The 14,361-nt window shown below is 40.7% G+C and overlaps 1 protein-coding gene across 1 annotated transcript in view; it reads left to right on the top strand.

The window, feature by feature from the left end:
• RSBN1L (round spermatid basic protein 1-like) overlaps positions 1–14,361 on the top strand; it is a 31,305-nt gene that overhangs the window by 16,317 nt on the left and 627 nt on the right. Inside the window, exons 3-7 of the mRNA XM_010152345.1 lie at positions 5,935–6,072; positions 6,269–6,411; positions 8,745–8,912; positions 13,806–13,914; positions 14,022–14,358. Of these exons, the coding sequence (XP_010150647.1) occupies positions 5,935–6,072; positions 6,269–6,411; positions 8,745–8,912; positions 13,806–13,914; positions 14,022–14,358 (895 nt within the window). The remainder of the gene's footprint in view (positions 1–5,934; positions 6,073–6,268; positions 6,412–8,744; positions 8,913–13,805; positions 13,915–14,021; positions 14,359–14,361) is intronic.

Raw genomic sequence — 14,361 nt, 5'->3', positions numbered from 1 at the left:
TAGCTACGTTATAACGTGTATATTGCCTCATTCTTTTTTTGTTACATAATCTGTGAGACTGTGTAGGAGACTTTTTTGATAGATGATAGCAGTCTCATGACTTCCAAGCAGAATACGTTTTTGCGTATTGAATACCACCGAACAGAGAATCAGTTCACGTGCAGTGACATTAGAAATATGCAGCACATGCTCACTTGTTTTCCATTTAGAAAATAGTAACTCCCCAGGTTGCTTCTTGACAGTTTCAACCAGTAAATGTCAATTGACAGTCCTATGTTGCTCTTTTTTGGTCGCTTACTCTGTAGTTACCAGGAGCAAACGTAAACAGAAACAGAGGCTTGTGCTGGCAGCTTGGACAGGATCCAAGACTGAACCTTGATGCAGGTCTTTGAGTTACAAGAGCGTAATAGCTGCTCTACTTTCACAAGATCGTTTTCCATGAAGGAATCTAATTGATGCTATTTTTTTAAATTCTTTATTAACTGCTTCACTGTTCTTGTGTCACCAGAATTTGGAATAATAGATCATTTTGCTTTTAAAAATGTCTGTCCTTCCATCGTATTATTTGAGGATTTCAGTTGCAAGGTGAAACAGGTGAAATGATCAACTATAGTGGTTAAAAGACACTGATGGAACTATGCTGCAGTAAAGATCTTGGGATTGCGTTTCCAGAAACTTCCGACTGTGAAATGGTACATTTGTTGAAATTAAAATCATAATGGGTCACCTTTGAGTAATGCTAGAACTGTGAAGGCATCCTGTTCTAATACCAAAGCCCTGGCTTCAAAAAAAAAAAAAGGGGCAATATGAAGTCCATGTGGTTTAGAAGTAAAAGTGAGCCATGTAGATTTGCAAGTGTTTTTAACCTCAGCATTTTTTCATGAATATTTTTCAGTGAAATTTTGATGTTTCAGTATTGGTTTCCATTTGGAACTGAAAATACATGTAAGCATTTGAGGATTTGAAAAGAGTTGGCAAGGAACAGAAAATCTTTTGGTCATTTTACCAAAATGTACCAAATAAGCATGAATGCTACAATGCCTCTTCATGACTAGAGTGTGTGAGGTAACAGGTTTAGAGGAATAACAGTGAGCGTGAAATTGGGTGTTTTCAGTTCTAAGACACAAATGCGTAAGTGCATTGCTTGTGCACTTGTGTAGTGAAATGGAAACCCACTCCTCCCTCTGATCTCCCAGAATGTTTTTATGATGATTTATTGTTGTTCTTGGTGAGGTATTTTTTGTGGGTTTCTTGAAATTATTTTGGGTTCAGTAGGTTTGGATTTTTTTTTCCTGAGGACTGCTTTTCTAGACTTCTGGTATTAAAGCTGAAAACCTGAAAGGAACTTAAACCTTTTAAATTTTCTCAGGAAAATGCTAGTACTTCAACTGGAGTGGGGAAACACTGACACAAACAAGCAAACAACCCAAAAAAACACCAGACCCTATTATATTAAAAATAGGATTTCAGTTGTGACTTGTTCCAGTTTACATTGTTTACGTTAAGCTCTTGAAATGCTTGGTTTCTCTGGGTTGTTCCTTCCAGTTTGTCTCTTTCAAACAGAAAATGTAAACAACTTTAACATAGTGTCTAAAATGTTTCCTATTTATAGGGTAGTGATGCTCAAATATATTGTGATCAGTATTATATTTATATATTCAGATTTAGTCTTCAGATTCTTATAGATACAGACATGTTTAATCCAAAGTATTTGCTTCTTAGAACTTCTTGCTTAAAACTGAGCAAATTAAGTTACACTAATAAAAACAGTCAATACCATGCTAGTCACTGAAGTAGATAATTCTCAAGTTTCACTAACTCTGAATTCAGTGGTTTTGCTGTCGTCATTTCCATTACTGTAGTGCAAGAAAATGACTGTCTCCTTTTGTGTGTTTTAGGTGATGTACTTCAAATTTAAACTATATGGCAAGAAAGGAGTTAGGCTGTGTCCTGTTTAGTCAGTTATGTGTTTGTTTTACCTGTCCATTGTATTATACTGCATTTAATTGGTGTGGTTTTGTGTAGGTGTCCTGAATTATGATCATGCTGATCGTGTGCTAGAAGAACTGCATGTCATTGATTCCTTTTTTCCATTATGGTTTTGGATTGTTCCAGCTATTTAGTTGAGCAAATTTGTAACACTAAAAACAGTCACACTGTAACCTGTAAAAAAACATTCAGGAAGATTGCCTTATGGAAGTTGTGTGATCCTGTTTGTGGTCAGTGCATAATTTAATGTATGGAATTTGATGAAATGCTGATTTCAGTACAACAGATTGTTTCTGTGAGTCAGAGAAGAATCTCTTTCTCTTCCTATGAACAAACCAGCCAAAAGATACTGACAGTAAAAGGAAAGACAAATGTTGCTGTTATATAATCTATGGCATATTTAATTTTTTTGTCATCTTTGAGGATTACTTCTACTTTTGTCATGGATTGAACATCAGTTGTGGGTTTTTTTTTTTTATTTCTCACACTATTAGTGGCTGTCTAATTTTGAAGTCAGTGACACCTAATTTTGTTTGCTCAGTAGTTCTTCCCTCTATGCTCAGTAGTTCTTCCCTCTAAGAATGACCTCCCCTTTTTATAGGGTTTTTCTAATTCTTCAACCTAATCTGAGATAGTGTCACTTAAATAGCAACCCCTGACCTGAGCTTAGACTTCAGGCTGCCATAACCTGGTCCATGGAAGAGATGAGGTAGGAGTCACTGCCAACAGCTGCCTCCTCTGCTGTTCCAGATGCCCTCTTGTTCTTTCTGGCCAGGCATTAGTCTTTAAGGCCTACACCTTTCTTTAGCTCTTATTCACATAATTTTATAAAATTAATAAATTCTTTAGATAATGTATGGATTAAAGCCAGATCAGTTCCCTAAGATCCCTGGACAGTTCCTTGGCCACCTTTGGAAGAACTAATACTAGCAGGGAAAAAGGTAGAGCAGATCTTCCCCTTTCATCACCAGCATGCATTTATTTTCTGCTTATATGGGGCTGTATTTTGGAGTTGTGACTAAAACCGTTGGGAACACCCTGGTGTGTTGGCTGTTGCTGAGCAGCACTTGCACAGTGTCAAGATTTTCTCCTTTCCCCTGTTCTGGACCCCCTGAAGAATAAACTGGGTGAGGGAGAGCATGGGAGGGGACGTGGCTGGGAGAGCTGACCCCAACTGGCTGCAGGGATAATTCCATCCCATGTAACATCGTGCTTAGCAATGAAAAACTGAGGGGCTGGTGGGGGTGTTTGTCTGGAGGTAGCTATTGTTCTGACTGGCTGGGCATGAATCTGCTTGTGGGAGGTAGTCAGTGGTGAAAAACACTACTTGGTGTTTTTTCCTCTTTACTTATTAAACTGTCGCTTATCTGGACCCATGTGTTTCCTGGCTTCTCCTGTTCTCTCTCATGCCTCTCACCATTGAGGGGGGTTCAGTTTGCTGCCTGAGCAAACCCACCACACAGTTCTTGTACACCGAATGGAATGCTTGGGTGTTTTTGCAGTGACACAACTCTGAACGTGGTCCCAGAAGAAACTGCTCATCGTTTGTGATTTTGACATTATCTTAGCATTATTTTTGCTATTTCAGTTCTCCCAAGCTGCATCTTGAAAAGGCATCTGTTCTGTGTGGTGAGGGGAGCGTAATTGAGCAGGAGAGCTGTGAGTGAATTGGGACAGATGATGCTTAAAGTTGAGTTGTTCTTTTCAGTTTTGGCTTTCAGTTGACAAGGTCTTTTTGGGAATATATAAAACTTATTAATTGATGCACCTTAGGCAAGGATTATGTTGCATTTAAACATGTAGATGACTTCATGCTTCACTGCCCACAGCTAGTGGTACATAAGCCAGATGGGTGAGTTGACCAGCTGAAAGCTTCACAGCCTCTCTTGACCTCACTTCAGTTAGTGTTTTGTGGGGAAACTGTAGTTTTCAGTTGGAGTACTTCCACATCTAGTTTATCATGTGGTACCTGAATCAGAATCGCTTAGGTTGGAAAAACCTCTAAGGTCATTGTGTCTAACTGTAAACCTAACACTGCCACATCCACCACTAAGCCATGTCCCTGAGCACCACATCTAGTCTTTTACATACCCCCAGGGATGGTGACTTCAACGTCTTCCCTGGGCAGCCCGTTCCAATGCTTGACAACCTTTTCAGTGAAGAAAATTTTCCTGATAGCCAATCTACACCTCCCCTGTCACAACTTGTGGCCATTTCTTCTTGTCCTATCATTTCTCCCTTGGGAGAATGCTAGTGATAGCAGAAGAATGGAAAGAAAAAGGCAGAAAACTGTTCCCTTTTATTCAGGGGAGTGATTGAAACCAGCAGCTTAATATCCTGGCCTAGAATGGTGGAATGCTAATGCCAGTAGAAGAAGCATCCTTTTGCATGTTAAGTTTATAAATAAACTGAGAGTAGCAGATTTATGACTGTAACTTCAGCAGGTAGTTTTAGGGTACTTTGGAACTGGTCTCTCCAGTAAGCCAATAATGACAAGTGATTGTTCCTTCTTGTCCCAGTGCTTTGGTTGTGTGAGCTCCTGATGCTTTGTGCCAGTGCAGATACAGCTGAGGACTGATGCAGATTCAGCAGAAATTGATATCTTCATATTTTTTTTCATCACAGAATCGTCAGCTGTCTGTGCAAAAAAGCTAGAGGAATGTATGACTAAGGATTTGGGGAGTAGGGGAGTGGTACTGTTGAGCAGTACTGCTCTTTGCAGTATGGCTGCTATGGCTTGCCGTTACATTAACACAGACATTTTGTAAAATCCTACTTTTAGCCAGTTCTCCATTTCCTGGGTGCGTATGATGACTGATCTGAAAAAGAGTATTTGGTTCTAAGTTTCTGGAATGCATCTGGTTATGTTAGTCTACCTTCTTAGAAGGGCGCAGTAACGCTCCATGTTGTGTGATTTAGTCCTGTTTTCTGGAACTGCTGCTAATTCTCCTCTGCGCTGCCATAATTACTAGATATTTTAATGGTCTGTTTTGGTGAGGACCATAGCTAAGCAGTGCTTCAGTAACTATTTTCCTTGCACCTTTTTTCTTGCTTTGGCTGCACAGTGTCTAAAGATGTAGTGCAAGAGCCATGGTTAGTGCAGTAATCCATCTGCTCTTCCCTCTGTTCTGATCTTGTCATATATCATGTAATAATACCACTGTGTCTTTGAATAGGAGAGCAGAAGCTTAATGGGGAGTGATCCTTATCAATCTCATGCCAAAGTATTTTATTGATGTAACATGACAGATAAGAATATTAGGGGGAAAAAAACCCCCAACACCAGCAAACCCAACCGTGTATTTCCAAAATTAATAAAAGATTTTTCATGAGATGAATGTTACAGCCCTTAAAGTTTTAAGGGAGCAGAAGACATGCTAGCACAGCAAAAGTGATGGAATAACAGTTATCTTCTCTTCCTGTACTAACGCTTTACAAGCCTTGTCTTCACTGTGATAATTAGCTCCAGTTAATGTGCCCACACAGAGGCCATGCTGGAGAGGATGATCAGCAGAAGAAATGTATAGAGTTTAATTAGTTGTAACTCAAGGTTCTGCCTAACTGTTACAGGAAAAAGCTAAAAATTCAGCTAGACTTGAGTAATCCAGGTAAGAATACTTACTTACTAGTTACTGAGCAGACATATGTTAATAGCTTTTTGCAGTTACTACTTTGGAATGTTATTTTCTTGAACGGCAACAAATAGTTATTTAATCTTGCCTTCAAACTTCAGAACAAATAAAATACAAGCTGTCATGTATCTTTAAGAAATTCTGCCTTTGAGTTCGTAGTAATTGACTTCATACATGATTTCAAGTATTCTGGAGACCATAGGATCAATATCAATCAGAAAACGTAAGGATAGAGGTTAAAGGAGTTACTTGGGTGTAGACTTTGAGTGGTAATGGACTCGGTATAACTTCTGCTGTCGTATTCTACTTGTAGGTAAAAAGAACATACTCTCATGGTACGTATAGAGCTGGCCCAATGAGACAGATCAGCCTGGTTGGAGCAGTTGATGAGGAAGTGGGGGATTACTTCCCTGAATTCCTTGATATGTTGGAAGAATCACCCTTCTTAAAAGTAAGAACAGAAGGGATTGGGTTGGGAGAAAGGGGACAATATACTGTCTAGTACTGTTATAATAAAGTAAGAGTATGTGATACTTTCTTAGATAGCTGAGTGCTCCAATAAATGTTTTAATCGTGACACATAAAGGCTGCTTTTAAAAGGTTTTGAAGTAACTCACTTCAAAATTGTGGCTTGTATTTCCTATTAGTGTACACTGCCATGGGGAACACTTTCTAGTTTAAAATTAGAGTCTCGTAAAGACAGTGATGATGGTCCCATTATGTGGGTACGTCCGGGAGAACAGATGATCCCTGTGGCTGACATGCCAAAGTCACCTTTCAAAAGGAAGAGGTATGTTGAATTGTTTTGCTCATTAAATGTCTGTTTAGTATTTCTCTACAAACTCATTTTATCCTGAACATGTTCCTGGTTGATGCTCTGTTTTAGTACAGATTTCTGTAAATCTTCATATCAAAATATACTCTTAAGTTGCTTTCTTTGGTAAGGATGTGGATTTATTTATATATTTGCTATCTGGCCAAATAAGGTGCTGGTCCTTTTTGGACCTTCAGTAGGAATTCAAGGTGAAAACTGCAGGGCAGTGTGAACAGGCACACAACCACTGATGTATGCCACAAGACTGGAAATGATACTGCTGTTACTAAATGTGAGTGGATGTTAAACGACCTCAAGGGACAAGGGATTCTGTTGGATCCGAGAAGCACCTCCAGCATTAAATGACACTTCTAAGCTTTGCTGTGGTACTGGGAGTACGTACCAGCTTAAGAGCAGGGATGTCCTCTGCAGAACTTGAATATTATGTATCATAAGAAATTTATGTCTTTGAAGTTCTCATGTTCAAAACTAAAACATTAAAATGGAGCATAGAAGAAGTGGAAGCAGGGTCAGGTGCCTCAGAAGGAGTGTAGGGACACTATCTGACCATGAAGGGGGTACAGTTAAAGCCAAAGGCCATCTGAAGATGAATTTGACAAGGGATGTGAAGGGCAACAAGAACTTCTAAAGGCATATGAGCAGCAAAAGAAGGATGAGGGAAAATGTGAGGTGTTTGCTCAGTGGGGCAAAGGACCAGGAGACAAAGGGCACAGAAAAGGCCAAGAGACTCAATAATTTTTCATTGTCCCTGTCTTTACTTGTGAGATTTACCTTCAGGAATGCTAGGTCCGGGAGATAGTAGCAATGTCTGGAGCAAAACCTACTTGCCTGCACTGGAAAATGAGATAAAGGAACATCCTAGACATACAGATTAGACAGACGCAAGCCCATGGGACCGGATGGGATGTACCCACAAGTACTGTGGGAGCTGGCCATTATCATTGCAAGGCCACTCCGGATTGTCTGTGAAAGGTCATGACAATTGGCAAAGGTTCCTGGGGACTGGAGGAAAGCAAATGTCACTCCAGTCATTTAGAAGGGTCAAAAGCAGGACCTGGGGAACTACAGGCCAGTCAGTCTCACCTTCATCCTGGGAAGGATACCATTTCAAACATGAGGGATAAGATCATTGGGAGTAGCTAGTAATGATTTATAAGGGGGAAATCATGCCATATCCACCTCATAGAATTCTACAACAAAATGATGGGCTCGCAGGATGAGAGGAGTGCTGCGTCGTTGTCTTGAATTTAGCAAGGCTTTCCACACTGGACACTTGTCTCCCATAATGTATCCCCATAAATGAATGAAGGACAAACTGGACTGTTGGACGGTGAAGTGGTTCGAGAACTGGCTTGACTGCTATGCCCAAAAGGTGGTGATCAGCACATAGTCCAGCTGGAGGACAGTTGCTGTTGGAGTAACCCAGACACTGATACCTTCTGCCAGTACTGTCCAACATCTTCATTAATGGCTGGCGTCATTGGACAAAGCACAGCCTCAGCAAGTTGCAGGTGATACTAAACTGGAAGCAGTGGTTGATACACCAGAGGGTTGTGCTGCCAGTGAGAGGGACCTTGGAAGGCTGTAGAAATGGGCCAACTCAGTGGACTTACAAAGTTAATACAAGGAAATGTGAAGCCCTGCACCAGTACAGGCTGGGGTCCAGCTGGCTGGACAGCAGCCTGACAGAAGGGCTTGGGGGTCCTGGTGGATGAGAGGCTGACCATAAGCCATCAGTGTGCCTTTGTGGTGAAGCAGGCCAGCAGCGTCCTGGAAGGGATTAGGAAGAGCAGTGCCAGCAGGTTGACGGGGGTGACTTTTCACCTCTGTTCATCACTGGCGAGACGTATCTGGAGCATAGTGTCCAGTTTTGGGCTCACCAGTCTAAGACAGACATGAGCATACTGGAGCAGGTCTGGTGATGTGACAGATGGGCATGGGAGAGCTGAGGTTTACCCTTGAGAAAAGAAGGCTCAGTGGGATTATATCGGTGTGTGTAAGCATTGTCTGGGCTTGAGTGGAAACTGCAGGTAAGACTGCTCATTCATTAGGGCTTTTAGTCACTCATGGCCTTGATACTGTGTTGTTGGTGTGTTTTGTGGTTATTTTAATTGAATATGTGTTATGATTTTTTTTTTGCATGCAACAAATTAAAATGTAACAAGCTAAGTGTTACTGGTTTTCTTATTTGACTATATCTTCTCACTTGAAGGGAAAAGAACAATCCTATTGGTTATGGTGGTAATTAAGAGAAATTTCTATATTGCTAATACTGTTTTCTCATACAGAACTACCAATGAAATAAAAAACTTGCAGTACCTACCTCGAACCAGTGAACCGCGTGAAATGCTATTTGAAGACCGGACACGAGCCCATGCAGATCACATAGGACAAGGTTTTGAACGACAGACTACAGCTGCTGTGGGAGTATTGAAGGCTGTGCACTGTGGAGAGTGGTATGTGGTGACTGACTTATTCACCAAGGTGTTGGAAAAATATTTGCCTGAATTTCCATTTATAACTGGTAGAAGGAGCACAGAACAGGTTAATGTACGATTAAAGATTTAATGAATACTTAGTAGATATTGGACTCTTCCCTTCCCCCTCCCCCCCACCATCTCTGTGCACTAGCTGTGTTTGCCTGCCCTCTGCTAGAGTGCACAGTTTTGTTGTGTGGTTGAAACTGGAAAGGTGCCTTGCAATGACAGCTTAATAGCCGTGATTGAATTGCTGCGAGTTCATGTTAGATGTAAAACCACTTTGCGCTTTGTTTTGCTTTAAATAGTGGATACGGACTGACCTGAGTTTCTGTCTTGGAGGTGCATATGAAGACCACCTGGCAATTTTGTGCTGTCTGGAAATAAGCAGAATTTTTATGCTTCTGCTTCCAAGTCAGGGCTGTTACAACCCTGACTTATTTACAATACATCACCTAAGAGGAATCCTGTCCTTGAAATTCCCATATGAAATTCAGAAAATTGTAGAATCATAGAATCTTTTGGGTTGGAAAAGACCATTAAGATCACCAAGTCCAACCGTTAACCTAACAATGCCAAATCCATCACCAGACCATGTCCCTAAGCACCAAACCTACATGTCTCTGAAATACCTCCAGGAGTGGTGACTCAACCACTTCCCTGGGCAGCCTCCTCCAGGGCCTGACAACTCTTTCAGTGAAGACTTTTTTCCTGATATCCAATCTAAACCTCCCCTGGCTCAACTTGAGGCCATTTCCTTGTGTTTTGTCACTTTGGAGAAGAGACCAACCCCCACCTCTCTGCACCCTCCTTTGAGGCAGTCGTAGAGAGTGATAAGGTCTCCCCGAGCGTCCTCTTCTCTGGGATAAACACCCCAGTTCCCTCAGCTGCTCCTCACAGGACGTGTGCTCCACACCCTTCCCCAGCTCTGTTGTCCTTCTCTGGACACGCTCCAGCCCCTCAGTGTCTTTCTTGCAGTGAGGGGCCCAAAACTGAACACAGGATTCAAGGTGCAGCCTCACCAGTGCCCACTACAGGGGGAAAATCCCTGCCCTGGTCCTGCTGGCTGGCCACACTGTTCCTGATGCAGGCCAGGATGCCACTGGCCTTCTTGGCCACCTGGGCACACTGCTGGCTCATATTTAGCTGGCTGTTGACCAACACCCCCAGGTAAATGTATCTCATTCAGTTGTTTCAGTCATTTGAAGTTTACAATTAAGCCAGATAAAAAGCCTGTAATTGTATGGGCTTCATGGCCCAGATCTAAGCAGCGTTTTTTCAGGTTCTTCTGGCTTTGGTTTGGGAGAATGAGCTTTGTTTTGGAGGTTACCTTTGCATATGTAAACACTAAACCCACCTTTTGCTCTTTGTATTTGTCTAGAAATTAGAAGAGTGAATTCCCTTTAGTTGAAATGATGCAAATTTGTGTTACAGTGCATGAGTTCACTGAGATAGTAAATTTAATTATTGCAATTAGGGAAGAACTGGGTTGTTCAGATGCTAATGTGCTTGTATTTTGGGCTCTGAGGTTTTGCAGCTTCCTCTTCAGGTTGATAGCTGGAGTCTTCAACTTCTTGCTTGCTGTGATTGTGAGAGGCTGGAGTGAATTAAGACTGAGCAGTGGCATCAGGGCAAGAGCCAAGATACTGCGTAGATCTGATTATTTTAAATTACAATTTGAACTTGAGAGAGATGTTCAAAGCATTATCAGAGAAAGTTAAAACAACCCCAAACAAACAAAACAAAACCTTACTCCCCAAACTTGTATGCCTGTGGAAATCAGTAAGAATTTAAATTGACAGTAATTTAAATGGCTGTGGAACTTCCCATTCTCATCCTAGACCTTCATAACAAGATCCTCTTCCCTTGGAAATCCCTGCCTGTTCGTTTACATTCTAAAAATAAGTTTTCTTGCATTTCAGATCTAAACCATCATCTTTTCTTGTACAATGGGACTTGTGGAAAAGGGTGTCTAGTCAACCACCTTCCACTGAAACTCCTTTTAAACTTGAAAAAGTGAATACAATTAGTCTAAATAAAAATTGTGTGGATTAAAAAGTGATCTGGAGATAAGAAAAAACAATCAAAACTGCCCAACGAAATACTTGAGCTGGGTGGGGGGAGTAACAGCATTTCACTTCAGTGTAATGACTGAAAACTTACCTTTTAATGCAGAATGTGGGACTCTATGTATCATAGAATCATAGAATGGTTTGGGTTGGAAGGGACCTTAAAGATCATCTAGTTCCAACCCCCCTGCCATGGGCAGGGACACCTTCCACTAGACCAGGTTGCTCGAAGCCTCATCCAGCCTGATTGTGTTCTGTATTTCAGGCTTGATTTGACCTCAGTGATAATCTCTCCTTTCCCTTTCCATTTTGTATAATTTTGAAAAGCCACTTGACTGTACTTACATGAAGAGAACTAATCAAGGCTTATGGTAATGAGGCATCATTAATTAATATAACACATTAAAATAATTTCAGATATTAGCTTTAATTTGTAAGACGTGGATAGATTTATTTGAAAGGAAAGAACATACATGCAAGTTTTGAAAAATCTGGTGTGTGTGGTGTTTGGGTTTTTTTAATCTGAGTAGCTGAACAGAACTCAGTTGGAGATATTCCAGGGGTGATGAGGGCATCTTTTAATTAAGAGATACCACGTATAAAATTGGTTTTCTGTGAGGAGAACATGAAACTATTCCTGGGCTTGCTGAACTGAGTTGTTAGTTTGTGTTAGTATAAAATGAACTGGGTGTACAAAAAAAGCTTTGTAATAAGGAGGTTGCTATAGATTTAAAGCAAGTGGGTTTTGTTTAGTAGTTGATAGTTATGGATGTTAATGTTAGGGTAACTGCTGTCTTTCAGAAAAGACAGGAACAAAACTGTTGAAAAGTAAAGAAGTTTTTGGGGATAGAGGATACCCTCTAATATTTAGTTTTTACAAATATGATCTCAAAATTGTGCCAAATAACAAATCTGCAAATGCAGAATTAAGTTATTTGGCAATAGTTTTTCTGTTTTCATGTTCTGAAACGGAACCGCAGCACATAATTGGTAACACATACTGTTGCACATACATAGAGACTGAGAAAAGGAATGATTTAAAATTTTTAACTGTATTATGTCCTGTGTAATACATAAAACAGTAGACACTGCTGTGAAAACATTGCTTTGGATGGAAGTTCTTTTAGTCTGTAAATATTCGTGGGGTTTATTTTAATTCTTAACTTCATCTACGAATATTGTCAACTTCAGATGCAGATACACATTTAAAAACAGAATTAAAAAAAAAACCCAAATATCCCCCAAACTACACCGTGTTTGCATTATAAATAGTAGATTGATGTAGTTAGTATTTTTTATGCCATTAGAGATGTTTTTTTGCAAGGTTTTTGCTTTCAGTGCTTAAATTCTCTTCAGGAGTATATAGACCAAAATAGACATTTTAATCTTTGTAAAATTTAAAGAAAAGTATGTGGTGGGATGATTCTCCCTTGCATACTTTCAATAGTTGAGCTGGGATTTTTTTCCCCCTGAAAATAGCCTCAGACTAGTTAATTTGCATTTTAAGGTCATGACCTAAATAAAAATAAACATGTCTTTGCAGTCTAAAAAGCCCAATAAGCTGCACATCATTGCCCACTTCTTGAAGCGTTACTAACACCACATACATTTGTGTGTATATATAAATGGAAGATCAGCTTGCCTTTAAAAAAGAGGGCTTGAACGTTAAATGAGTATTGAACTGTGCTGCGCCAGCTTCTCCCCAGAGCCCCGGTACTTCCGAACTGGAGGCCCTGTTTGGCGCAGGGGGTCATGGCCAGCTTGGAGTGGGGGTGGGCTGCCCAGTGGGGTGGCAGGAGCCAGCACAGGCCTGTGAGGGGCTGAGTGAAGCATGACCCCCAGTTCTTGCTTTGAGGTGAGGTGGTGATGTGCTCCTGTCAGCCCTGCCAGGGTTCCACAGGGGATGAAGGAAGAATGCCATCACTAGGGTCTTTGTGGATGATATATTTTCCTTGAAAAACTAGTCCAATGCGAGCTTTATACTGTAGAAATGAAGTCTTCATTTTGCCACATTTAAAAAAGAAAAATTCTTTAAAAAACCCAACATCCCTCAAAAAAACACATGGGGCTTAGTTTTATATGTTAGTGTTGACAATTGAGCTTGGCTTTCAGAGCAGAAAGCGATAAGGATCCTAGCTGGTTTTGCCTTTTATTAACTAATTCTAGATAATGTCCCTAGAGGACTTAATGTTTTCTTTGGGGGACATGATGTGGGATGAGGTGAATTCTCCTAACAGTTTGAATACAGAGAAACCCTAATTCAGATTTTGCTCCTCTGTAACTCTTTAGTGAGCACAAGTAGTGTATTTTTAAGGAATGTTTTGTGGAGGATGCCAGTATTTGCTCCTTTATAGCATTGTAAAGATTCAGCTTTACTGTGGACTCTTGAGGAAGGTGTTCAAGGCAGAGTTTGCCACGGTACTAGTCAGACTGCTGCATACTTGATGTACCTGGTGGGCGTACGATGGTAGTGTTGGCAGAGTAAGCCCGGTGTATCTGCAGCATCTGTCTTTCAGCATCAAGGCAGATAGAGGTCAATTAAAAATAGTGGGTTTTGTTGACCTTCCATGGCTTCTGACCTTCCACTTGTAAATAAATGATGGTTAATTCACGTAAAGGGTTTAATTAGGTTGGAGAATTGTCCATTCTAGTCAACCTTTTTTCTTCAAAATGTAGGTGATACTAGAATTGTTTTGGAGGGTTTTTTTATCATTTGGTTTATCCTTGCTTGCAGATTTTCTTTATTGTTCTTAATAGCATGCTATTTTCAGCCCCTGACTGTGAAATTCTTATTGTTCTGTAGGTCTGAGCAGCCTCGTATAACCAAAGATGTAATTTGTTTTCATGCTGAAGACTTTTTAGAGGTAGTTCAGCGCATGCAATTAGATTTGCATGAGCCTCCACTCTCACAGGTAAGCATGCTATGAATTGTTGATCAGGTGTCCACCTGAGTCCTAATCAGAGTTTTCACACCCCCACCTCCTCCCCCCACCTTTCCTTTCCCTTTTTTTTCTTCTAGTGTGTCCAGTGGGTTGATGATGCAAAACTTAATCAGCTGCGAAGGGAAGGCATTCGATATGCCAGAATTCAGTTATTCGATAATGACATTTATTTTATCCCAAGGAATGTTGTGCACCAGTTCAAAACAGTTTCAGCTGTGTGCAGTTTGGCTTGGCACATCCGGCTGAAGCAGTATCATTTAGAGGAAGAACTTTCTCAAAATACAAGTACTGTTGAAGCAGGGACCTCTGCAGACCCCAAGTCTTCGGTTATTGGACTTCAGGCTGACAGCAGAGTTTGTACAATAAGCAAAAATACCTCCGAAGACACCAAATTTTCAGATGCTCCGCAGACAAAGT

This window comes from Eurypyga helias, unplaced genomic scaffold (genome assembly GCF_000690775.1).
Source record: "Eurypyga helias isolate BGI_N326 unplaced genomic scaffold, ASM69077v1 scaffold15995, whole genome shotgun sequence".
In the NCBI taxonomy this organism is placed as follows: domain Eukaryota; kingdom Metazoa; phylum Chordata; class Aves; order Eurypygiformes; family Eurypygidae; genus Eurypyga; species Eurypyga helias.
Note: the sequence above shows the minus strand (reverse complement) of the source record. Positions and strands in the feature narration are given on the sequence as shown.